The 27,564-nt window shown below is 37.7% G+C and overlaps 3 protein-coding genes across 3 annotated transcripts; 1 reads left to right on the plus strand and 2 right to left on the minus strand.

The window, feature by feature from the left end:
* Positions 1-6,038: 6,038 nt before the first annotated feature.
* Positions 6,039-11,704, minus strand: LOC126620673 (disease resistance protein RGA2-like). Its single transcript, XM_050288898.1, has 4 exons — positions 11,476-11,704; positions 10,242-11,390; positions 6,425-9,467; positions 6,039-6,288 (listed from the first exon to the last, which is right to left on the minus strand). Exons 2-4 carry the CDS (start codon positions 11,370-11,372, stop codon positions 6,236-6,238), a joined length of 4,227 nt encoding a protein of 1,408 aa, XP_050144855.1. The 5' UTR covers positions 11,373-11,390; positions 11,476-11,704; the 3' UTR covers positions 6,039-6,235.
* Positions 11,705-14,435: 2,731 nt separating this feature from the next.
* LOC126620682 (uncharacterized) lies at positions 14,436-16,991 on the plus strand. Its single transcript, XM_050288908.1, has 3 exons — positions 14,436-14,602; positions 14,725-14,862; positions 16,723-16,991. Exons 1-3 carry the CDS (start codon positions 14,512-14,514, stop codon positions 16,737-16,739), a joined length of 246 nt encoding a protein of 81 aa, XP_050144865.1. The 5' UTR covers positions 14,436-14,511; the 3' UTR covers positions 16,740-16,991.
* Positions 16,992-17,730: 739 nt separating this feature from the next.
* LOC126620674 (LRR receptor-like serine/threonine-protein kinase GSO1) lies at positions 17,731-22,410 on the minus strand. Its single transcript, XM_050288899.1, has 2 exons — positions 18,650-22,410; positions 17,731-18,527 (listed from the first exon to the last, which is right to left on the minus strand). Exons 1-2 carry the CDS (start codon positions 22,050-22,052, stop codon positions 18,157-18,159), a joined length of 3,774 nt encoding a protein of 1,257 aa, XP_050144856.1. The 5' UTR covers positions 22,053-22,410; the 3' UTR covers positions 17,731-18,156.
* Positions 22,411-27,564: the final 5,154 nt, after the last annotated feature.

Raw genomic sequence — 27,564 nt, forward strand, 5'->3', positions numbered from 1 at the left:
TTTTTTTGTGGGTATTCTTGTAAATATCCTTAGAATGAAAACAAATAATTTTTTAAATTACCATAGCGCATTAAGATAATCAAAATTGAAACTCATAATCTAACCATAATTTTTAAAACACATAATGAAGATTTCAAAGGAAGATGTGACATCCCACATCGCTCAGGGGAATTGATCATGTAAGCCTTATATGTATATTCCCATTTTTACCTAGCATAAGGCCTTTTAGGAGCTCACTGACTTCAGGTTTCATCAGAACTCCGAAGTTAAGCGAGTTCAAGCGAGAGCATTCCCAAGATGGGTGACCCATTGGGAAGTTCTCGTGTGAGTTCCCAAAAACAAAACCGTGAGGGCATGGTCTGAGCCCAAAGCGAACAATATTCTGGTACGGCGAAGTCGAACCCAGGATGTGGTGGGGGCCTGGGTCGGGGATGTGACAATTTGGTATCAGAGCCAATCCCTGGCCGGATGTGTGCTGACGAGGACGTCGGGCCCCTAAGGGGGGGTGGATTGTGACATCCTACATTGTCCAAGGGAGTGGATCCTGTAAGCCTTATATGTTTATTCTCATCTCTACCTAGCACGAGGCTTTTTGGGAGCTCACTGGCTTCGGGTTCCATCGGAACTCCAAAGTTAAGCGAGTTCGGGCGAGAGTATTCCCAAGATGAGTGACCCACTGAGAAGTTCTCGTGTGAGTTCCCAGAAACAAAATCATGAGGGCGTGGTCGGGGCCCAAAACGGACAATATCGTGTTACGGCGGAGTCGGGTCCGGGATGTGGTAGGGGCCGGGCCGGGATGTGATAAAGAAGTTAAAAAAACCCAAATGAAACTAAACCTAGGAATTCATACAATTACATATTATGCTTACATGGAAATGTGTAAAATGAGTACAATCATGCATGGAAAGGAAGTGAAAACCCACCAAATCTTATACGACTGTGCTCCCATCACCATGCTTCTAGTATCCAATTAATGATAGCGCACATGCTAAAAATTGAAGGAGATGGGGATTGAACTTATATCATTTACAAACACAAAATAAAAAATATCGAAGAAATAGAACAACCTAGAGAAGTGAAGAAGACATAGCAAAAAAATGGGGGTATAGGATTTGCCCACGTAATTGAAGGAGATAGGGAGTACATATAATAATATTGTAGCTGAAACAGAAAAATGGGAATGTACGTGGGAACTGGGAAGTTACTGCTTGGTAGTGGGAGACTTCACCGTTTTTTAAAAATTGACGACAACCTCTACCCCTTTTTCTCCCATGTTGCTTCTTTTTTTTTTTTTAATATAATTTTGTTAGATATTAATATCTCCTCCTAAAATGGAGCAGTTACGTTCCTATTGTTTTATTTGTTTCTTTTTTTTTTCCAATAAAACAAATTTGAATTTTTCTGTTTAATATCTCTCTCCTAAAATGGAGAGCAGTTATTCACCATGTCGCCTTTTTTATTTTATTTTTTAATATTTCTCTCCTAAAAGGATGTTCAATACAATTATCTCTGATTTTAATATCTCATCCTAAAATGGAGGAGTTATTCACCACATCCCTTTACTTTTATCTGTTTCTTTTGTTTAATATAATTTTGTGAGATATTAATATCTCATCCTAATTGGAGGAATTATCCACCATGTTTGGTTGTGAAGGAAACAAAGGGGCATTTTAGCTGTTTTCGAATGTTTCATCATTTTGTTGCTCTCGCTTCCTAAAATGGAGGAGTTATTCACCACGTCTCTTTACTTTTATTTGTTTCTTTTTGTTTAATATAATTTTTTGAGATATTAATATCTCATCCTAAAATGGAGGAGTTATCCACCACGTCCTTTTATCTTATTTAATATAGTTTTGTGAGATATTAATATCTCATCCTAGAGTGGAAGAGTTATCCACCACGTTCCCTTGGCCAGGGATCTGCTATCTCCAAATTTGTGTCTCGTTTATGTTTCCTTTCTAATATTTCGACACGTGTCTTTATTTTTAACTCCTAGTTTAACAATGTCATTGTTAAATAATATTAAATAAGTAAATAATTAAAAGTTAGAAAGTAAAACCAATCATCACTCCCAATACCCATCAACTATTCAACATCAACACCAATCCTTTGGCCTGGAGAACCCTTCATCTTCCGAAGCCTCATTTTCTCTCTCCTCGACTTTTTGTCTGTTCAATTTCCTAGCCCATCAAACAACAAATTTCATGTAAATTTTGGTTTGAGGAAGCAAGGAAGAGATCTGATCAATCAATATCAACTCGATTTGAAACGACTCGATAACAAAAAACTGCGAGCTCTTAATCGATGGGAATGCGGCTTTGACTCAATCCTCCTATGCTGGTTCTTCGGTGAGAGATAGAAAAAGAGAGAGAGAGAGAGTGGAAAAAAGCTTCAAGGACGGTGATAATTGTCGTCAACTTCGACCCAATACTTCCAAGGGGTGTTTGTTTTCCTTCACTAAAGTTCACTGTACTAGACTGGACTAAGACTTAGTCCAGTCCCGTGTTTGTTCCCCATGGGGCTTAGAGTTAATGAGACTAGCTCTCACTCGCCCCGACTAAAACAGGGCCTAGCCAGTCTTAGCAAAGCCCCCCCCAAAAACCATGGGATTGCTAATCCCGTCTCCAAACTTAGGTAGAACGATCGCATGCAGCAAGGCTTGTGAAATGTAAATCTGCAAAAATGCTTCTGGGTGACTCTGTTTGCCAACCCATGTCTAGATCTGAAACCCAGCCACACCCACTACCTAATTCTCAACACCAAAATTCTTCCTTATTCCCGAAAATTCCCAAAAAATTTCGGAAATAATGGATAGAGAAAGGGAGATAGTAGCTTTGGGACAAAGAGATATGGAGAGATAGAGAGGGAGGGGAGAGTAGCATGGGGACGATTTGCAAGAAGAATCATTTGAAGGATGATGTGTTGCAGGAAAAAAGATGGAGAAAAGAAGTGACGGGGATGAAATTAAAGAGGAAGAAAAGGGAAGAACTCTCTAGAGAGAGAGAAATAAAAAGGAAAAAGCTTGATTTAGTAATAAAATATTATTGAATTAATAATAAAATATTATTAGATGTGTATTAGATAATATAATATTATAGTTATTAGTTATTCTGTTTTTTAGTCCAACATTGCACCAAACGCATCACTAAATCAATCCAGCTTAGTCTAGTCCAATCTAACTTAGTCCCTCAGGTTAGTCCAGTCCGAGATAATCCGATACAACAAACGCACCCTCAGTGTTAAGTTTTGTTGTGTTTATTATTTTAATTTTCTTTAATGAATTAGAAAAGTTAACACTGTTAACTTTGAGTTAAGGCAAAGGACACGTGTTCAAAAATTAAAGAGGAGACATAGACGAGACACAAATTTGGGGACAACAGATCCCTAGCCCGTCCCTTTACTTTTATTTTTATTTTTTTCAAATACAGTTCTCTGTTCAGCATGGTTTTTTTTACCAATTTGTCCTCGTTTTCTGTTTTTTTATATTTGGTTGTGAAGGAAACAAAGGGACATTTTAGGAGTTTTCTAATGTTTCACTATTTTGTTGCTCTCACTTTATATATATAGATAGATATAGATGAAATAAAAGGGATAGATCTTCTTAGAAGCTCGTTCTCTATGCACGTCCTACACTACTTGTTCATAGAAGCTAATATACCATAAACATGCATAATTGGTTGATTATTAAAACAATTAACTGGGCGCTAGGTTTATTAAATTGATTGAATCTCTCACAGGTTGATTACCACGAAACCTGTGTTAATCAACTTGTGGTGTAGGTTTCGTAGTAATGCGTGTGTGAATAGCACTATACATCCTACTAAAAATGCACAACAGGAGCATTATAAAAAATGGAATTTGCAAATGACTACTTGGAAGCAGTCATTTACAAATTCCTTTACACACCTGCTCATGTGGTGAATTCCCTTTTAACTTTATGTGATCCATTTCTTCTTCATTTTGCCTAAATGCACTGAAATTTGAAAGTTGCTCACTCGAACATACCCTAATTGATGGCAGACTCCCAGATGGAGCTAGAAACCGGTATTCAACTGCAGTTTCACAAGGAATACCTTACAGTTTCAACGATAAATCAACCTCTACAAACGAAATGGTTGCACAAGGAAGATTTTGATCTTGTCGATCGGGAACTTTTTGTTAACTCTTTTGTACAAGGATCCAATCAACTAAGTCACTGAACTACATATATGCTTAAGCAGTTTGTGCCAATATCAAACCCTAATGCTAACTGCAATAAATGCAGCTGGTAATAAAACCCTATAACAAGAATATGATCATGCATACAAACCTGAACTTGCAGTCATAACTCTCACTATAGCGGTGTCTTCCCTTCCCTTGTACACATTGCAAAATGCTCAAAATTCTCGATGGGGCAGTCTCTCTCGAATGAACAACGGTTGTGTACCGAGAAGAGGGATCAATCCACTCCTCTAATATTGGTAACCGCCTGTCCCATCAACATGGCAGTTACCATCGATTTCTTAATTAAACCAACTGCCTTATGGCTTATTTAACATGTGGCTTACTTCATTTTCCCTCCAATATGTTTTAGGTTTATCCGGATACAAACCCTAAGAAGTTCACCTTTATGTATAGCTTACTTCTAAGATTGCTTGCTGTCCAAGTCTCGATGAACTCACATGAATTCAAATGTGATGAATTCATATGAATTCCAACGTTCTCTTACATGAGTGAGATCGAGACTCTTTTACTTTATCGCAATTACTTAGTAAATGTGATCCCTAAGCTATCTTAACTAAAGAACTTCAACAGCTAACTAAAAGGTGCAGAACCCAAGAAAAAATAATACTACCATTCATGTATCAGTTCTCTAAGATTACAAAACAATATACCATAATGTGAATACTGTCACTGAGGAACATCAGTATTTGGGATCAAAATAGTACTCATGAATACGCACATATTTGGTCCCAAAGATATCATGTACCTTAACTTTTGCAAATGCTTAATTCCATGACATCAACTTATTCAACAGTTTGTACTTTAATATTATAAGTGAAATGAATAAACTTAGTACAACTTATATAAAACAAGAAAGAACGAAACTGGATGAGTACACCTTCAAGGATCCGTGTTAAATCACATATACACGATAAACTGTATGTCTTTCGGAGCCTTGTGTTAAGCAAGTAGAAACACAAGAACTAGCTACCGAGAAGAATATGAATGACTGATTTCATTAAGAGAGAAGACAAAAGGGATTACAACAGAATGGCTCTGTTGCCTTTTATATACATCATCAGTACAGTACTTCTTATTTCTTTTTCTTCTTTTCTAATTTTTATAAGAACCTCAACAATATGAGGAAATTTTATTGATATGAAAAAAAATAAGTTACACCTAATTAGGGAGATATAAACCTTACCTCTCATAAAACAAAAACAAAAACAAAAAACAAAAAACATGAAAAGTGGGGAGAATAGACTTACCTTTTTGAAAAAAGAAAATAAAAGAAAAAGAGGGGGACATAGCATAGGACCAAAACCCCTCTAAACAAAACCTAAAAGGTAAGAACTTGCAAAACAAAACAAAAATTCCAAAGGGATTAGGTAAAAAATAAAAAATCACACATCAAGAAGGGGAAACAAACATGCAAGGCCACCATGCCCAAAAATCCGAATGTAAAAAAGTAGGAATCTTTACGGGTGAAGCCACATGACAAACAAGTAAAGACGAGGGCAGCCCTAGATTTTGATTTAGTACTAGCTAACTTACTAAGCTTTCATTTAGTTACAAATTGATTCACTAATCTAATGACACTAGGCATTCTATTAACCATTGAATCTTATACCCTTAACACTTGAAACCCTTGATTACTTTGGAGATGCTATTATAAATCAGTTTAATTAAATGGACCAGAGCCACCCTAAACCCTAGCAAAAAACAAATGAATGAGTTTGACATGGACCTTATCATTTTCTCGTGTACAACATGAATTAATCCCTATTCTTCCTCTGGTCAAACACAGGTCTTAGCAATTATATACACACAAGAAATTCTATGGTTCAAATAATAGTACGTATAAAACTTGGAGTTGAACTTATAATGCTTATACTCACAATGTGAAACTTTTGAAACCCTTAGGTTGTTGTTATAACTAGGCACATCGATCTTCCTCTTCAAATGTGCAGTGAAGACCATGACTATTGTTATCCAACTGAGCTAATTTCCTTCTGGGCACACGGCTGCCATACTACTTTGAGGCGTCGCATAGCTTCAACACTCTGCACGACTCAGAATCCACGACTGGAAAAACATGTTTGCTCGATGATCAATAAAACATAAAGGGAAGGATAAACCACCTTTACTCATTTTAAAAAATTGTAGTCAACTGAATTGAAAAATGAAAACCTTTATTTCACGGAGATAAAAAATAATGTACCTTTGAAAGTAAGAATGTGAGAAACCTTATGCCATTCCGAGCCTGTCTCTGCAGTGCACCTTTCTCCAAGAAAGGGGCAACAACGAATTTCCAGATTTAGTAAGTTGGTAAGGCGTTGCATAGCTTTGACGGTAGGTAAATACATCAAATTCTTGCAGTTCACAATCTCCAGCTGCCACAGATATGTAAGGTTACCCAACCAGTCTGGCAGGGCCTCCACTCCATCAAAAGACATTATACACAAATGCGTCAAAGAAGTGAAGTGTTGAATTTGTTGAGGCAGAGACTTGAGCTTAGGCCACCCACGCAATGTTAATCTTTTAAGTCGCGAAAGAATTGGAAAATCAGGGAAGCAATGAAGCTCCTCCGAGAACCCACCAATTGTCAAAGTCTTCAAACGAGTGAGGCAGTGAAGCCCCCTTGGGAAAATTTTCAAATTCCCACAATCATAAATGGCTACCATACAGAGAGATGTGAGGTTGTCTAAACTTGGTATACTCTCTGGCTTTGGCAAACTGGTTAATTTCAACTCCTCAAGAGAGACACATAGTGAAGTAGCCCGAATCTCTAATCTTTCACATTTATGAATCCACAGTTGACGGAGAGAAGTGAAGCTGTCTAAATCTGGAATTGAATGCAGATTACTACAACTCCTTATAGACAAATACTCAAGACTGTCAAGGCTCGTACTAGTGAAGTTTTCTGATCTGCTACTCGGTAGTGGATTCGTAAGTGATAAGGCACTTATGAATGCTAGCTTCGGGCAGTTCCTTATCATCAATTTCCGAAGAGAAGGACAATATTCTAGGGCTGGGAAGCTTGATAATTCCATACAATTTTCAATTTCCAATACCTGCAAGGAGGTGAAGGGCACGCCGTTGGAAATTGGAATTGATGTTACAATTGGACAATTCCACACAGACAATTCTTGTAGAGAGGAGAAATGCTCAAGTCCGCTTGGTAGGCATGATAATCCTTCACAATCTCCAATCTTCAATATGCGGAGAGAAGAAAGGTCGTGTGTGACTGGAATGACTGTTAGATTACCGCAACCCATTATGTTCAATGCTTGAAGAGATGTACAGTATTCTAGCCCACTTGGTAGGCCTGACAGTCCACCGCAAGAATCAATATGCAGTTTGAGGAGAGAAGCCATGCCGTGTGTCATTGGGATGAACTCTAGGCGAGGGCATTCTCTTATTGTCATCTTCTCAAGCAAAGGCAGTGTGTCTATCCCATCAGGTAAACGCCTCAGCCTTTTACAATCATAGACATGCAGCTTCTGGAGGGATGTGCAACATCCAAGTACATTGGGAGCAATACAAGTCAACTTCTCACAACTTAATATCTCAACAGATGTGAGATTTTTGTTGCTCTCCAACATCCCTTTTGGCAGACTAGTAATCTTCTTATTAAGATCAATCGTGAGCGAAGTCAGACTTGTTAGTCTGCTGGTTATATTTTTTAATGGCTGGACATTGTCACAAGAAGATATCCACAAGTCCTTGAGCAATGGAAAATGACTGGGAGCATTTCTCAATTTGGGACAATTCAAGATATGCAGCTCCTCAAGGCAAGGAAACACTTCTGTTGACAATTTTGGTGCTTCCATCCATTCAATAAGCTCCCTGCACTCACTAATGGATAATTGTTTCAGTGCTGGAAACAAAGTTGTCGTCTCTTTACGTGACCTTGTTGCATTGTAAACAAGATTGTAACCATAAAAGTCAGCTCCGATACATTTTAGCTCAGCCATTCTATCAATCCGAAGGTGTTGAAGATTAGGTAGATGACCGAGTGTTGGTACTCCTTCACATTTGTTGCACCTGCGCAAATGAATCTTCTTCAAATTATTGAGCGGTAACGACCTACTCATCATCCAAGACGGAAATTTAGCACCCCTGAAATGTTCAATCACGAGGCTTTCGAACTCAGAATGTGGTTGGAGGCCTTCTAGTACATCCTCATCATTGTTGTTAGTTGTTGACATGCCTTCTGTCCATACAAATCTCAAATGGCGTAGGTTTTTCTTATCCTCCAATTTAGCTTTCCTTGCTTTATCTCTATCACGTACGTGTTCTAGATTGTAGAGAGTTAATTCACCCTTCAACTGGTTCAAGCTAGCCAACTCCTCAATTCCACGACCCCTTTCCTTTCCCACAGAAAAGTGAGGCAGTCTCCGGAGGTGAGTCAATTGCCCCATCCCAAACGGAAACTTCATACTCTTATCAAAATAAACATGTCTCAAGCTGATCAAATTGTTCACTTCGTCCGGAAATTCTTTAAGAGAATAACATCGCATTGCTCTTAGGGTCTGTAGGTTATAGAGTTTGTGTATAGATTTGGGGAGTGCTTTGAGACTAGTTCCGGAAACGTCCAGATACCTCAAGTGTTTCAGCTTGCCAATTGAACCTGGAATCTCCTTAATTTTTGCCTTGGCTAAATTTAACAAACGTAAGGTTTTAAACCGTGGCAAGATGTTACTAGGGACTTTGCCATAAGGAAATACCGATCGCAACCTCTCAAGATTTCTCCCTGGAATTCTTTCTAGTATGGAAGATGAAACCCGAGCTACATGTCGAATCTCAGTTGTATCATTTCTTTCATGGAAGTCTTGTGTCAAGATTTCTGATTTGGATACCAGTTCTGTAAGATCATGTACTAGATCATGCATCTTGCATTTGGTAACAATGCCATAGGCATCATGTGTAGCATCTTTAAACAAGGAGCTCTGTAATAGAATATCAAAATATTCATCACCAATGGCCTCCATTTCTAGATTACTTTTGTCGGAAGAAGGGTGAAGTAATCCTTGAGCCATCCAAAGTTGAATTAAGTTATCTCTTTCAATTTCAATGTCTTTCATGAACATTGAGGAATACGCAAAACATTGTTTCAAAGAAGGCGATTTCAGATTATCAAAACTCAACCTCAAGACTGAAATGATTTTATCTTCTCCTTCTGGCAAGTCCCATATTCTACTTTCTTTAATTGACAACCATTCAGCAATACTGTGTTTATATCGCAGCAGACCACCCAAAACCTATTACATGAATAAGAATTCCTATCAAATCATGTACAGGGTAAAGTTATCAACAACTAAAAAACTTTGAGCAATTTGATTCAAGTTGACTACAGCATTCTTTGTGAGGGATTTTTTTTTATTATGTTAATTATTTTCACAAAATTACACATAAAGTTGAGGTTCAGAAGGTAAGTATACATGCTAAGTTTCTTAAATTTCAGGTAGACGGGCCATTGGCTCACTCCAACAAGGCTCATAATTAGTTCGCACAAGGCCAATGGGGACCCATCCATTCACGTGGCATCTTTTGGCCTACGTGGAGCCAAGTTGGGCTCACCCATTCACGCGGGGTCAAAGGGGACCCACCCGTTCACATGGCAGTACGAGCTCATCCCCTAGTTCTAATATCATCTTAAATTTCAGGTAGACGGGCCATGGGCCCACTCCAACAACACCAATATTGTCCCCACTTGACCACATGCTCAATCTGTCAGATATGAGGTTTTAATACAAAAGACCTCAGTGTTAGTTATAGTGAGGTAATTTTATTTAAATGACTTGTTCTCAAACCTTCTGGCTGATGTGGGACAGAGGAATTCTAACAAAGTTTGTCATTGTCAAAACTGAAAGTAAAAAAGTACACAATTAAATATAAACTCTACTGGATTGGATTAGTTGGTGTGGTTCGGATTTTGCACACCCTAGCAACTTGTGGGTGGGTTATAATCTAAAACTAATCAATAGAAGCATATATAATTAAATTTAAAGTATAATCAGTATGATAGTATGTACCTTTGCTACCAGTGGTAGACCCGCACAATGTTCAGCAATCTGCCTCCCAATTTTCTCTAAATCTTGAGCCAAAGGAGCATTGTTATCTGAAAAGGCTTTGTCTTTCAATATGGACCAACAGTCATCCACTGACAAAATTCCCATATTATGTCGTGGAAGTGTTTCTGTTATTGATGCAACTTTGGCACTGCGGGTGGTGACAATAATTTTGCTTCCTCGAGCAGAATCAAGCATTGACAAACAACTTATCAACATTTTCCATTTTTGAGGATCTTCATTCCAAACATCATCGAAAACAAGTAAGTATCTTTTATCTTTCAACTCCCTTTGAAGGTTTTTAAGCAAGGCCTCTTGACTTTGTATTCCAACCTTTGTTGGGTCAAGTAATTCTAAGATCCGACTTAAAATGGAATTGGCATCAAAAGTGTTAGATACACACACCCACATCTTTTCGGCGAAAACCCTGTTTATAGAATTATCATTGTATACTAACTTGGCCAAAGTTGTCTTTCCCAGGCCTGGCATCCCCACGATGGCCATAACCGAAAGATTTTCTTGATTGACGTCCGAGTTTGTCAAGGTTGCAATTATACTTGACACAACCTTCTCCCTTCCGACTATGACTTCATCTGCCGCAACGAGTGAGTTGGTTTCTCTGTACCATCTAATTTCTGGAGCAGGTGCATCTATTGTTTTTGCAACTAGTCCAAGGAAAGATGCCTCACTCTTAAGATCCGCCAGAGAAGTGTTGATTTTCTTAATTTTGCAAGCCATTTTTCGACGAAATAAAGTGGGGTTGGATGAAGAAAGAAAACTCTTTACCTTTTTCTTCATATTGTTTCGCAGTTCCACTTGACTCCGGAGATTTTCGTAGTTGATTTCGTCCAAGACATCATCGGCGTCATGGGCTATGTCTTTAAGTTTCTTCACCCAAACTTCCACTGCCTTGCCCCGAGCTTGCGCTTGCTCGGCAGCGTCGCCTAAAAAATCTTGAAGAACGGATAAGGATTCACTGAGCTTCTTTAGTTCTGCTTTGAAGCCCCAGGCAAGACTGATTTCTTGAGCAGCAAGCGAAGCCACCTTCTCCAGTATTCCCTTGGCCGCAAAAGTAAGCAGACATTCGACCGCCATCGTAATTTTCTTATGTAACTACACAAATAAACAAGCAGAAAGTTAATTGTTATTATTGAGAACAATAGTACAAGACTGAAGACGCACAGGCACAGTACTGTACTTTCTTAGTAGCTAGAACTTAGAAGGAGATGATGACCAGTTGCAAATACAGAAGACAGCAACTACCGAACTAGCAACCAGTACTAGTAGGGCTACCCACATCCTACTAGTAGTGGTGGTAGATTTTTTTTATATTTTTTTAATTTTTATTTTCAGTACGTAGTGGTGGTAGGTTTGACAATGTTGCCTTGCTTCACAACTTCAAGAATTGCAATTTGCAAAAGTACTTATCCAGGAAAGTACCTGGTAATTGTCCAATCCCGTACTCCCTTTTCTCCTACTTTCTCTTTCTTTTTCTTGTTATTTATTGATTACGATTAAATCACGTTACCATTTTATTTTAAATTTTCTACCTAAAGAAAAAGACAAAAATAAAAGAGCGAGAGAAAAGAAGGGAAGGAAATTGTAATAGAATGAGATAGAATCCTACCACTGTTTATTCCACGGAGACCAAGAAAAATGTTGGTCAACTGCCATCGGATTTCATCCAACGGTGAAGAAAAATTATTGTTTTAATATTTTTCTACTTTTTTTCTCTCTTGGCTGAACTACTAACGAGCCCAGTCCTCTCTCTCTTATATTGTTTATTGAAGAAATTTGAGGTTTTATTGTAAAATTAATTAGTAATATGGGAAGTAACTCAACCTCTTATAAGTCCATGTAAGGTTCATCCTCCTATCAATGAGACTCATTCTTAACATGCTTTCTCACATGTGGCGAATTTTCAAGTCTAAGACGTGAACAACACAATAGGATGACGTGGTATCATGAAGAAATTTGAGGTTCCACCATAAAACCAATTGGCAATATGGAGAGTAATTCAACCTCTTATAAACACATACAAGATCATTCTTATCATCAATATATGACTCATTCTCAACATTTATCACTCCACTGTCAGCCATGCCTCTATTTGCCTTTTAGCTGGGGGCTTATAAAGAAAATAAGAACCCTATCTTTTGAAGTTTCACATATTTTAAATTATCTTACTAGGAGTCTAGGATCGGCATGACTTTTAGTTCAAGCATGCCACACTCTTGTTGTTATGAGCTTGGACATCCACAAGCTTCGACATCTAAGCTCGAACCCCGACTCAAGGAGTCATTTTGTGGATTCAACTCAAAGAGCTAAGTGTGGACCCAACTCAAAGACCTGACTCATGAACTCGACACATAGACCCACCCAACACGCCAAACCGCCTCATGTGGAGAATCAAATCATATTCACACTCACGACGAGCGTATACTCGCAACGAGCAACAACACTAGTCAAGTCGTCTTGCAACGAGCATAGCCTCTAACCAAGTAACCACCTCGTCGCGAGCATAATCTTTAGTTCGGCAGCCTCTTAACGTTCACTACCTTTAGGCGAGTATGGCCTCATGTTGAGCACCGCGTACAGATTCTGTAAAAGGGGAGAGAAACCAAATCCTATAAAAGAGAGGTTATGCTATCTACACATTATTTGTTAATTTGTATCCTTTGATCTTCTTCAATTCATCCGATCCGACAACTAAAAATTAGAAGAGTGTGTGAGAAATAAAAAGTGATGGTGTAGAGATCACACCCCAAAAGAGATCCTTCTCCCTCATATTAGAAGGGGGCCTCTCATTCTAAACTCGAGTCACTTTATTCTCTCAAAGGCACAAGCCTCCTTGTAATTTGTTAAGTTTACAAAGTGGAAACTGAAGACTACACCAACATGGATGGAGCCCCATTTCGTAGTGAACCATGATACATCTTTATGTTCTTGTAATTTGCTACGTTTACTCTTGTCCCTTAGTATAAATAAATATCGTTGCACAAAAAAGTTTACATGGCAAGAGTATATAGTATCCAAATTGGAATGGGTAGCATGTTATTTGGTGAAAAACTCAAGGTCCTAAATTGAATTTAACTCTCAAAATGTCGCCTGAATTTGTGATTGATTACAATACTTACATATGTTTAAAAGGTGTGATATCCACACACCCATTTTTACTTCTCACACACCCTTCTAATTTTCGGCCGTCAGATTAGATGAATTGAAGAAAATCAACGAATAGAAATTAACAAGGAGTGTGTGGATAGCACACCCTATGTTTAATATAATTACCATCTGACGGTCAAATATTATTCATACGAATATTGTATTTAGTACAATCACCATATTAAAACATATAAGTACTGTAGTCAAATTTAATACTAAGAAAACTAAATTTCTAACTAAATTTTGTAAGAAATAGGAGACTCTCTGAAAAGTGGGGTTCTCCATGGACTATTTGTCACCTCATGTTTTTTACACAATATTTTATAATCTTGACACGGGAATTGATGTTAAAGTGTGAGGTGGTAGAGAGTCCATAGGGAGTCTCACCTTGAGAGGGTTTCCTTAACATTTCTCATTTTGTAAACTAAATAATGTGGTTGTTAATGATTAGATTACTATTTAAATGTTGGTTAACGTGTTTATTTCCTATTTGTGACACATCATTTAATTTGCAAATTTAAATTTAAAATTTAATCTCCCTAACATTATCATTTCTTATTCTAATTGCAGCTTGACACTTGAAAAGAAAAAAATGAAGCACCATGTCACCTAAATTTACCAATAAGTTGCGAAATGCCACCTACATTTAACTTAATCAGTTCCACTTACTACTACGGTCTAGTGGTATTCCTCTTCACTTTTGCTAGCCCAATCTGAGGGTCTTTCCCAAGCTCTATTATATCCAACAGGATCCTCGCCGGATTCTCTTTGTGAGGATCATGGGGATCTGTGAATCGTATATTGTTTGATTAATTTTTGTCAAATAATATTAATGGACACGATTCACGAATTCCTTGAGAGAATCCAAACTCCCATTATATCGTCCGTTAAAAAAAAAAAAAAAAAAAAAACCAGTCAGTCGATAGGTTTTTTCATTATTTTGAGGTGACACAATTGCAATTTGGTAAGAGGTCAGGTGTGAATTTAAAAAATTTCCCAATTTCATATATTTTAGCTTGTCACACAGATAGAGCAGCAGACAGTAAGGAGTGAAGGAAAAGGTTTGAAGATGCCGATAACTTCAACGATGGTGGGAGCTCTATTGGGGTTGGGCACCCAGATGTACTCCAACGCCCTCCGCAAGCTCCCTTACATGCGCCGTAAATTTCATCTCTCTCTCTCTCTCTCTCTCTCAATTTCTCCTTTTATCACTAATCATTTCTCGGGTGATTGAATTGACTCATGAACACTAACCCCCAATTTGTCCAATGATCCGATTCAGATCCTTGGGAGCACGTTCTGGGCATGGGATTGGGCGCAGTGTTCGTTAACCAGCTCGTCAAATGGGACGAACAGCTCAAAGAGGACCTCGATAAGATGCTTGACAAGGCCAATGCCGCCAACGAACGCCGTTACATAGGTATATATTTCCAACCCAATATCAAAATTCGATTCATTTCTCAATTTCTCATGATTCAAAATTGTATCTTTGGACAACCCAACAATCCCATTTGTGTTTTGGCGTCTCAGTCTTTGAGCTTGGTTTTGATAAGTTCATTTTTCAGATGATTTCCGAAATATCAAAACACACTATGATTAATCTGAGAACCCCATGTCTCGTTTGAGTGTTATGATGGATCAGAATACTGTTTTCATATCGAATTTGCTTGCAAGTGTGGTTTGGATATTGTGGAAATGCTGAATTGAAACATTTTAGGTGAAATTCTGTAGGATATAAGCATATTGTCACTCTTTCTCTCTAGCTCAAATTTGCTTTTTTATTGTGCGACCTTTATAGAAATGTGAATTAAGAAGACAGTTTCGATTTTCCTAACCAGGAAATCCCGGTCTTCCGGATATAGGGCCATCTGAGCTCTGAACGTCATGCCAATGTCGTATTAGCCTATCAGCCTACTAGATTATCTTACTGAATATGGATTGAAAAGAGTCATTTTTTTCTTCCTTTCAAATTTCAATATGGCAGTCTAATCCATCCTGTGTCTTATTATATGGTTGAAGGGCAAAGATTAAAAAATTCATGCATGTGCTCTTACACCCTAAATAGTTTTCCTACTTGCATTTTTTGGCCATCTTATTGTTGCATCTTCGTCTTAATTTTTTTATCTTACATAATGAGCTGAAACCTTGGGAGCAGCCTCTCCATAAATGGGGGTAAGGCTAGCCGACATTCACCTCTCCCAGACCCTGCGTAAAGCAGGAGCCTTGTGCACTGGGTACGACCTTTTTACATAATGAGCTGAAACGTTGGGGTCTTTTTGTTTCATCAAACTGATTGTGGATTTGAAATCTTGTCAGGAATACGTTTTTAATTCGTTGAGCTGTGCATTAACCCTAAATTACAAAACAGTTATGACTTAAAAAGGTTACTATGCATACTACTTGTGCAGTTTTTCCTTAAGTTATTAACTGATGGGCAAAAATAAGCTTTTACGAGAGGATGAAGTGGTGATTGGGATTATTAGGAGGTTCATCTTCTCGTGCTAATGACTTGGATTCAGGTTTAAGCTTTGTTTTGTTTGACTAGACTATGGTTGAATGATATGTACAATAAGCTGTTTTGGGTCTTGGATAAACAGATTTGCTACCTGTGTTTCAAACCCCTTCATCCCTTTGTTTTCCTGCAAAAGAATTTGGGGAGGTTCCTACAAGAAAGTTCTCAAACATTGTACCCATGAAATGATGGGGATATTACTCCACGTTGTTGCACATTTTATCTTTCAGATCCCTATTCATCATGTATGATTTTTAGTATACCATAGGCCAAAAGTTGTGAATTATATATCTATGCTTCCCAACTTGCAAAATCTGCCTCAATGATTACCGATTTGTTACTTTAGGAATCAGGAGTACATTACAACATCTGGAAGCACCCTTGCAATGGAAAGTGTTTTTCTCTTACCAAGTCATGATTGGTTATGGATTATGTTTGTTTTCTCTCTTTGAGAAGTAAAACTGTATTAGGAGATGCCAAGGGCTTGTAACTTATTGCCTACTTATATTTTGTGGAGCACTTGAATTGCTTTACCGGTTTTTGGTTTGGTTTTTAAATTTTTTGTACGAAGTATGTATCGTACCTTTAGTAGATTCATTCGTTGGTTCACTGTAGCTCTTTTTTTATTTCCTTAATTGACCTTTATTTGTGAATGAATTCAATTCACGAAGTAAAGCGAACATATAGTTTCTGTGATTTAATCTCAGAAAATGTATCTGTCATCCGACTCCTTTTCTTTCCTCGCTTAATGTTTCTTCTTCATTGCAGATGAAGATGATGACTAGTTCGCGTCTGAGCTTGTTGAGGCATTTTCATACAGGATCCATGTTCAAAGAGACGGTTCGGCCTCAAAGTTTTAGGCACTTTTTGTTTTTAAATTAATGTTGATATGTTTGCAAGGCTGCTGTAAAAGCTTTCCCAATTTTCTCATCTTTTTGTGATGCATAAGCTTTGAAATACTTTCATATTGCAAAGCTGAACGGCGTGTCTTGTTCTTTAATAATACACTCCGTCTTTTGCGACGAAGATTCTTCAAATTGGTTGCAAAGAGTTGTCCTCCTCGTTTGTAAAGTGGTTTGGCGTATTTGTTTTTGTGAAGTGGTTTGATCACGCACGAACCTGAACGAATCTGCTTAGCTTAAAAATGTACGTCTGTTAGTTAGAGCTTTTAGAAACAGTTGGACCAACTCTTCTCTTTGTTTCTAGGTTTTGGTTCTGATCTGTCTACTCTGATGAAAAGTTTCTAGATCCATAAGCATTCACTTTCCGTCTTGACAATGTCGTATTTTAAACTACTCTAATATACGAAATCTGGGATTCGAAGCATTGTGCAAAGGGGCGGGTACACTGCCCTGCCCAAATGGGGGATTCAATTCAAACTCAGATACTACGGTTGATTAGGGATGGCAATTTGACCCGTCAAACCTGTTTCCCGTAGGTAACCGATCCGAACGGTTCGGTTTTGGGAATTAAATTTCGGGTATTTTACGGTTATGGGTAATCGTTGGGTAAATTTTTCGATTTCGGATTTGGTTATGGTTATTGGGGTATCCGTCCCGAACCCATACCCGAAACCAAACTATTTTGAATTAATAAAAAAATATCAATATTTATTATATAGAGAAGAGAGTTATCTATAATCATTAATAATATCAATTATATTCTTATCAATTATTAATAGTATTAATCTCGTTTTTAACAATATTTATCACATGCATTTTTTGTATCAATTGTATTAATAACACTATTTAGTATTTAATATATACTGTATATGCATTGTATCGGTAATCTATTTAACTTTTTTTATTTAAAATTTACTATTTAATTAATAATATAAAAATATTATAATGGGAAAAACCGTTGTCCAATAGAAAATCCGTTACCCAATGGATTCGGTTATGGGAAAACCCGTTCGGGATTCTACGGTTTCGGGTTCCGAACGGGTTCGGGTATGGGGATGGCACATCCGAATCCGGTCCGCCCCATTGCCTTGATTCATAGATGATAAGATAACATAAACTCTCACAAACCCAATTCGCATCAGTAGCACCCCGCAACAAAATGCTGCATTATGGTTGCTAGCCCAAACCAAACAGAATGAATAAATACGCGACAGAATTGATCCTAGTTACTCTTCGGGATGGAGTGGAAAATTATACTAACAACAAATTTTCGTCAATCCTCTGTAACGCGGTTCATTACTTATGCATAAGAGTCTAAATTCTTCTTCTCAAACTCCACCGTCCGATGATTTAAGACATGAAGTAGTTGATCACACGCCTGTCGTGACGAAGGCCTCTCTGCTGGGCTGGTTTTCGTGCACTGCAGTGCAATTTCAAGAACCTGGAATGCGGCATTTTCTTCTCCGGATAATAGTGGTTTCAGTGCAGGGTCTATCAACGCTTCACGAGTAGAATCCTGCATTTCGATATGCCTCTCGACCCATCTCACCATGTCTATGTCCATGCCGAAAGATGAATCTGTCGGCATTCTCCCGCTAACAAGCTCCATAAGCACAATCCCCATGCTGTAGACATCACTCTTTTCTGATGCCTTGAGTGAATAAGCATACTCTGAAATCATATGAAATGTTGTTAGAATCAATCGCATAGAACATCCATGTCGAAATCAAACTCGAAATTCAGTATCCAAAATAGCAAGAAAGAAGATTATTCATAGTATAACTGATTAGTACCTGGTGCTATGTAACCGTAGGATCCAGCGAACCATGTATTCGATTCTGTGTTGGACTCATAAGTCTCGTTAAGTGTCTTGGCAAGGCCAAAATCCCCAAGATGTGCTTCCATGTTGGAATCTAGCAGGACATTGCTCGACTTAATGTCCCTGTGAATGATCTTTGGCACACAGTCATGGTGGAGATACTCCACTCCTTGAGCTAATCCAACCGCAATCTTTAGCCTCGCCTCCCAATCAAGGCTCTTCTTCTTGTTACTTTGTTGTTGGTGTATCCAATCATACACGCTTCCATTCTCCATGTACTCGTAAATCAACAGATTGGAGCCTGCTCCTTTGTCGCTGCAGTACCCCATTAACTTCACCAGATGCCGGTGTCTTATCCTCCCAAGCGTCTTAATCTCCGTCGTGAAGCTTTTATTTGCCATAAGATCGTCTTTATACAAAATCTTTTTTACTGCCACAGTTTCTCCAGTGCGCAGTTCAGCTTTGTAGATTACTCCCGACCCTCCTGAGCCAATTACAAACTCGTTGCTCAGATTCTTCGTGGCGTCCATGATGTCTTTCCATTTGATATCCGGCTTGACAGAATTATTTGCGAAGAGCAGTCTTCGCTGAGCATGGGAAGAGCTGGTCGAGTACAGGCAGTTCATGTCACTGGCTTTTCGAAAATCTTTTCGCTTGTGTTTCAAGAGAGAAGCAGCTCCAAATATCAGCAGAGCGATTGCAGATAGAGTACATATGGCAGCAATGGCTACCACCACCGATTCTCTAGGCCCCGTCTGCTTCTTCCTGCCAATGCAGCTTCCAAGAGGGCTTCCACAAAGATGAAAGTTTCCTGCGAAGGCATCAGCTGGCCAGTGCGAGAGTTGCTTGCTCAACTTTCCCTGTAGGTTGTTGTAAGAGAGATTAAGCTTTCCCAAGCTGATCATCCCACCAACCGGGGAAGGAACTTCTCCAACAAGTTGGTTGTGAGATAGATCGAGGGCTTCAAGTTTCGACAGTGATCCAATAGAGGCTGGAATCTGACCACTCAAATTATTGTAACTGAGGTCTAAAATGCTCTGAAGATTTTGCAGTTGTCCAACCTCATAGGGTATGTCACCATCAAATCTGTTCTGTGAGAGCTGAAGCTCATACAGCTTGCCTAGTTTCCCAATAGCTGGAGGAATTGGCCCCGAAAACTGGTTGTGGTCGAGGTTTAGGACGTTAAGCAATTCCAGGTTACCAATCCCAGCAGGGAGGGTTCCATTGAGAGAATTCTCACTCATAGAAAGCACTAGCAGTTTAGAACAATTGAACAATTCATTAGGAAGAGGCCCGGTGAAGCGATTCGAGGACAGCTTCAGCTCTCCTAACTGAGGCAAACCTCCAAACCACCACGGAACTGTGCCCGAAAGAAGGTTGTTGTTCAAGTCAATGTGGGACAGTTTCATGCAGAATGAAAGCTCATCCGGTATTGATCCAGTGAGCGAATTTCCGGACACATCCAGCAGTGATAGCTCACTGATATTCCCCAATGCGTATGGGATTTTACCAGTAAACTGATTCTTCCCCAATCTCAACCTTTCAAGAGATTTCGAATTTCCTAGCCGGGAAGGAATCTCATGATCAAATGCATTGTCAGTCACATCAAACGAAAGAAACGAACTCGAGCCACACAATGCAGCAATGCTCCCATTCAACTTGTTTCTCGACAAATTCACTCTAGTCAAATTTGCCATATAAGCCAATGTATCAGGAAGATTACCTTCAAGCGAGTTGTTGTACAGCATGAACTGCTCCATTGCTTGAAGGGACCCGAAAGTTATCGGTATCCCACCGGATAAACGGTTATCCGCCAAGTCCAGAATAGTCAGCTTGTGACAGTTCCCCAATGTGGCGGGAATCTCACCCACCAGCTCGTTCTGCCTGATATGAAGAAAGTTCAAATCTTTGAGCCTCCCAATGGTAATCGGAATCTCCCCACTAAACCGGTTTCCGAAAAAATCGATCATCTGCAAGCTTGAACAGTTGCCAATCTCCATTGGGATTTCTCCGGAGAGCTGGTTGTCGTACAGATACAGAATCTCAAGCTCCCCAAGCATTCCAATCTCGTTCGGCAGAGGACCCACCAAATTATTGTGGTACAGAACAAGTGACTGCAGATTGCTGAGGTTTGATAACATTGGAGAAATCGAACCCACCAAGCTGTTGTTGTGGAGCAATAGATCAGTCAGCTCCACCAGCCCATAAATATCATCTGGGATTGACCCGTTGAGCAAGTTATTGGACAAGTCGAGCTGCTTCATTGATCGGCATTGGCCTAATTCTGCTGGGATTTCGCCGAAAATTCTGGAATCCGAAATCATCAGGTGCTCCAAACTTGTTGTGTTGGAACATAGATTTCTTGGTATGACACCGGAAAGATTGTTGTTTGATAAAACTAAGGTTGCCAGCTGGGACATGGTGCCGAATACGTCGGGAACTCCTCCTGTGAGCTTGTTCATGGATAAATCAAGACTCTGAAGATTGCCCAGTTGAGATATGGACTTTGGGACTGGACCTTCAAGTTGGTTCCCCATGAAATTCATGTATTCGAGTTGACTCAGTTCACCGAGTTGACTTGGGATTTGGCCAATGAGGCTGTTGTTGCCGAAATTCAGGAGCTCGAGGTTGCTGAGACGGCCGAGCTCCGCGGGGATTGTTCCGTTGAGTGTATTGTTAGCAGCTGTGAATACAGTGAGGCTGGAACAGTTCCCCAACTCGGCCGGAATCGGACCCTCGAGCTGATTGAGCTGCAGGATTAAGTTCTCCAGTAGGCCGAGTCGGCCGAGTTGGGGAGGTATTGTACCGTTGAGGCTGCATGAGGCCAAACCAAGCGTGACCAAATTGACAAGATTGCCCAAAGTGGCGGGAATGGACCCAGTGAGCCCATTGTCGCCGATTCTCATGACTCGGAGACTCGTCAGCGAGCCGAGCTGAGACGGAATGGGTCCACTGAGCTGGTTCGAAAAGAGAAGTAAAGATTCCAAGGACGTGAGGTTAGAGAGGGTTGGCGGGATGGGACCCGAGAGGCCGTTAGAAGAAAGATCAAGGTGGAGCAGGTTTTGCAAACTACCGAGTGAGGGAGATATCAACCCGGCGAGTGACGAGTCGGAAAGGTTGAGCCCCACCACTTGGACCGAGTTGTCCACCGAGTCAAACCCACAAGTCACACCCCTCCAAGTACAAAAATTTTGGTCGCTTTCGGACCATCCATGCAAAACAATTTTTGGGTCTTCCTCAATTGCCCTCTTCACCTCCAAAAGAACGCTCAAAGTTGTATTTCCGTCGAGCTTTCCCTCACAGGACATAAGCCCTAATGAAAGATGCAGAAACAGAGCAAGAAAAAGCGGCAAAATTGCATCTGTTACTAAAGCCATTTTTTTCTTGACAAAAACAGAGCAGCTCGAAGCTAGATTATGAACTTGTTGGAATCAACTGTTTCATTGATGGGTAAGTGTAAAGCTTGCATCTTTAATGTGGGTGTGCTGATAAATTTTTGGGTAGTTGAATGTTGGTCTTGGGTTTTGAGTGCTTGCATGCGAGGGTGTGCATGGAAGATTGAATTGGGTGGTAATTGCATGCATTGGAAACTTGGGTTTTCTTTTTCTTGCAGGAGTGTGTTTATGATGGGGGCCTAAAAACGAGTGCAAATCTAGGGAGAGAAAGAGAGAGAAAGAGAGAGAAAGAGATAAGAGAGGGAGAGAATCAATGAGGCTACAAGTTTTTTGTCAGCTGTGCTGCAACTGCAAGCTGCAAATTCCCATTAATGTGACAGCAACACAAGTCTTAAATAATGGGATAAAGTTGGATTGAGAACTCAAAAGGTCAAACTAGGTCAGAGAAAGAACAAGAGAATATTTATATATGAAAAATTAGAGCCGGTTTATAGTTTTTAATGTTCATTGATTAAGACATTATCAATTTTTAAATTTTGATTGAAGTTTTTAGTATTAATATATTAATGAATTACATAATTTTTATGATAAAAATTAGTAATTGATTTAGAGTTTTAACACTCACACCTTTATTAAACTCTTAATTAATTTTCAATTCAAACATTTCCAAAATATAAAAAACAAAATTATAATAAGTTTGTACTCATTAGATTAATTTTTTAATCTTATATGTAACCATTCTTAAATATACCAATTTGTTATATGGAAAATGTATCCCTTTTTTATTATAAAATTCATGCAATCTTTTCTCTAATCTATTTTTTAAACTTATATGGATACATTCTATTTCGTTGATTTGAGAATGTATTTATGTCAAGTTTAATAGAAGAAATTTAATAACATTATTAAGCTTAATATCAATTTTTTTTGTGTTTTTGAAGAATGTACCCATGTTTTGGTACAATAAGTTTTTGCTTAGTTTTGATGAATGTATCCATGTACACACACACACAATAGATTAGAGTATAATTCATCTTTAATATTTTTAATCGCATAAATTATGATTTTTATTTAAAATCTCATTATATAAATAACTACAAATTTCATTTTTTAATTTAAAAATATAATAGCCTACATAGAAATACATTATTACATTAATATCAGAGACTTCGATCAAAAATTAAAAATCACAAAAATTTTAGTCAAAGAACATTAGTAGTTAGGGACCCCATCCAAGGTGTTCAATTTATATATTTAAGAAAAATAGTTTTATAATTGAATATATATGTGTAAATGTTTGTAAAAAAAAAAAAATATAAATGTGAATAGGTTCACGAAAGGTCAGTGTATTTAAGAAATTTGCAGTGAAGAAAAAGAAAACAGAAGAAAAAACAGAGTGAATGTGAAGATATGGGCTTACATGGGAGAAGATACAGTGGTTGGGTGACCGACAGAGGACGATGTTTGTGGGTTTGAAAATTGGTGTATTAGCTCAAAAATGACCGAGTCCCTACAGAAAGTGAGCGGTTGAATTTCCAAATTTAAAGCAATCAAAACTGCATGAATATTTGAATATTTCTGCACTTAAAAGTTGCAAGCTTTACAAAGTCAACAGAGTCCCCCCCCAACCCTAGTCATTCCCTACGTAACCCAATTAACTTACTACAAAAGTTCCATCATACACTTTATAATTTAATTTTATCAAGAAAATGCTTGTGTCCCGGTTTGGAGAATGAACTCATTCTTTCACTTGCAAATAACGTATCTTTATCATGTAAATTTCATAATTGAAATCGTTCAATTTCTTCATATTCATTTGAAGATCGTCCCTACAAAAAATAATTAAAATCAGATTTCGTTTAGTAATTCTTATGTATCAAATAAATCAACGGTGTAGGTACCAAGTAATGTATTCATGATGAACTATCCATTTATTTGACAATTGGATGAGTAAATAATCTCCAATTTGAATAATGTTTTGCGAGAATGATCTCCAAATGGAGATTGTGAAATGAAACGGTTCCGATTGTGAAATTTCTACAGTGAAGATACGTTATTTTGCAAGTAAGAAAATTAGTTCATTCCCATGGAACAAACATATTATCCTTATATTAATAATCATGTTTTGGTAGCTTGAGGCTTACTTGTATGATTAAAATGTACTACCATATAGTTTATGTCATGCTTATTGGGTTTGAGATACCAAATCCTCATATGTCCCTTTGTGGCCATTCAAAATCATAGTTGTTGGATAAGCTTGATTGGTAGCATGCAATTGCAAACCCTATGTTTACTCCATTTAATTTGTGTATTAATTATTTGTTTGTTTGCCCACTCAATTATCTAAACTTTGTTATTTAATCAAACTTTTAACACATAATAATTCTTATAATCTAACCTCGAATTTCTGCATGCCAACAAATCGAATCCAACCTACTTTGGCAAATTATATGGTCAAGATAATGAGAGATTTTTCAATGTGACTGGAACATGGGGTGGTACGCAGGGCCGGTCTAGGCCCAGTGCAAGTAGGGCGATCGTCCGGGGCCCAAAAAAATTAGGAGCACCAAAATTATTAGGGCGGTATATTTATATATGTTTTTATAAGAGTATAAATTTATAAAATTTGGTTCAAAGACATAGAAATTTAACTAGAAGTGGTGGTTTGTCATTTGAAAATAATGAGAAGGTCTTAGGTTCAAAACACCATGTGTGCTTATTTACTCTCCATTTTTTACAAATTTCTTTTTATAAGAGTATAAATTTATAAAATTTGGTTAAATGATCAAGAAGTTTAATTAGAAACAATGATTTTTATTGTTTAAAATTAACAAGAGGTCCTATTGAAATGCTATGTGCATGTTTATTCTTTTCAATTTTTAAAATTTTTTGTTTGGTTGTTAATTTATTTTTAGTTACTATCTATTAGCTATGTGGGTTGTTATTTTTAAATATTCGTTTTAATTCAAGTCTAATCTTCAACAAAGAATAATACGTAGACCAAATTTGCAAATTATATGACGTGTCATCAAAATGTTTAATTTAGTGCCCATTCATTAATAATACATATCAATTAAAGACTCGAGAACATCATTATTTTTTAGTACCATATTGACAAGGTTAGTGAATAAGAAAAAAAAAACACCTCACGATTTATTCAAAAACACATTCAAAGTTCAAATGGAAAACAAAACTCATTATCTATCTACTTGTAAACCCGAAGTTTTTTTGTTTCCCTCTCTCAATACAAAATAAATTAGTCTTTTTGTGTTTCTAAATTATTGAATTTGAAGTGTTTTTCTAAGTATAATTTTATCGATCTCTTATGTGTGAAAATAAATAATTTTCTTACATGAAGTTAGGGCACTTTTTTTTACGTCGCCCCGGGCCTCAAAAATCTATGGACCGGCCCTGGTGGTACATCACGTGTTATTATACAAAGGTGAAATATGTGTGTTAATTCATGTACTTATCATTGATACGGATTCTTATAAATTTAGAAAAATTATTGTTAGTATCTAAACACAGTCACATAATATAATTAATCAGTTTACATGTTATGATATAAATAAACGATAAGATTGTGCCTTAAGGTTTAGCTAGTAAATCAACAAATATTAGTACTGGTTATACTAGTCCGTCGTGTTCTAACATTTGCAATTATTTGGATAAAACCTCCTAATTTAGAACATTATCTTAATTATAATTCATTAGCTATGTCTAATCTTCAACACAGAGGTATAGCGTCATGAATAGTCTTCTTCGTAGTAGGCCATGCCCTTCCAGGCTTCCACATTTATATCAATAATTCCATCAAGTTGAAAATAAAACCGGAAACGCAGCTGTCAGTTTATACGAAAGTATATATTACTTACAAGTTTATAAGATGTGTTTATTTGGTAAGCATGCAACGACTCAATACTCATCCTTCTCCAACCATATAAAAGCAGCTGAGATCCTTTTGTATAACATGGTGTTTTTTGGTCTTGAAATTGTGAACCGAATGAGACTCAAATCTATATTTGTCATAAGAGAGATTTTCTAGTGTGTCATGAACATGGATCGAATTGACTGGTACACTAAGTGTAATAATACAATTAGTCCAAAATTTGAAAAAAAAATCAACCAATTATATAGGATTTAGTATACCAAGCTGCGTTACCAGCACATCTCATGCCATAGAATCTGATCGAAGTAGGCTCACATTCACATATCTTTTTAACTTTTTTACCTGTTTTCACCTTAACCTCCAACAACTGTCAACTGATAATAATTGATAACATTCACACTCCAATTCATTAAATATATTATTGCTGTATAAGATATACAAGCAAGTATATACCATGCATGTGAACCTCTGTTTCATCCACCAACCTCTTAACATGTATACAACAGATCATTGTTGCATGCATGGAGTCACCCAGCTAATTTTGGCGATACGTTCATGTTATATCAGACATTTCATGTCTTATTTATCAATCTAATTCATACAAAGGAAGTGGATTATTGATTAGATATCTGGTCCAATTAAAAATTCTCAACGGACAGTGTTACTTTCTAATACTCTTAAAAATACTGGATTTTCTTTAGCATATATGCTTTGGTGCATTTTATATTTTGGGTTTTTTTTAAAAAAAAAATTCTACTCAAATATACAATAATTAAGATTTTGGAAACTCTAAAAACACCTAGGTATAGAATTTATTGGACAAAATATAATTTTTTTTTCCGTAAAAAACATTGCTATTTTTGTTACTCACGCATTCAAAGTTGATCTAGATCGTTGATGCATGTGGACTGTTGAGCATGGTGTGAAGCTCAACCGCCTTTTACTATATATTTATATTGAATATTATTGAATATTCTTTAAACCCTAATAGCTGTAAAGCTGTGTTAAGCTAGGGTTTAGTGAGCTGTGTTATTCCCTCTTCGGTGTAAAGCTTGTTAATAGCTGTAAAGCTTGTGTTAGAGAGTGTGGAGGTCATCATACTCTCATGCTTGCTTAGCTGACTTGCTTAGCTGCCATTGTCCCCTACTCTCCTCTCTCTTTCCCGATTATTCTTCTATTTATGCTTAATCTTGTAACTGTTTTCATATAATGAAATATACATTAAGGTTTTCTATATGGTATCAGAGCAGTGATCCCTCGTGGACCTGCATCTGTGTTCTTCCGAAATCCTACCAAATTCAAACCAGTTAAAGCCATTATGGCAACATCATCAGAGAAAGTTTCAAAAAACGAAACTATGGATACCAACCCAATTCAACGTTTGAGCTCAGTGCTCCTAAACGAATTCAACTATCTGCCTTGGTCACGAGCTATTTCTCTCGCTCTTGGAGGACGTGGAAAGCTTCAGTTCATTCAAAAGGATGATATCATGCCCGAAACAACTTCACAAGATTATGCAGCATGGGTGTCCCAAGATCAACTTATCATGTCTTGGCTGTTGAATTCTATGGAACCAAAGATGGCTGAGATTTTCAGTTATTCAGT

This window comes from Malus sylvestris, chromosome 5, assembly GCF_916048215.2.
Source record: "Malus sylvestris chromosome 5, drMalSylv7.2, whole genome shotgun sequence".
Taxonomy (NCBI): domain Eukaryota; kingdom Viridiplantae; phylum Streptophyta; class Magnoliopsida; order Rosales; family Rosaceae; genus Malus; species Malus sylvestris.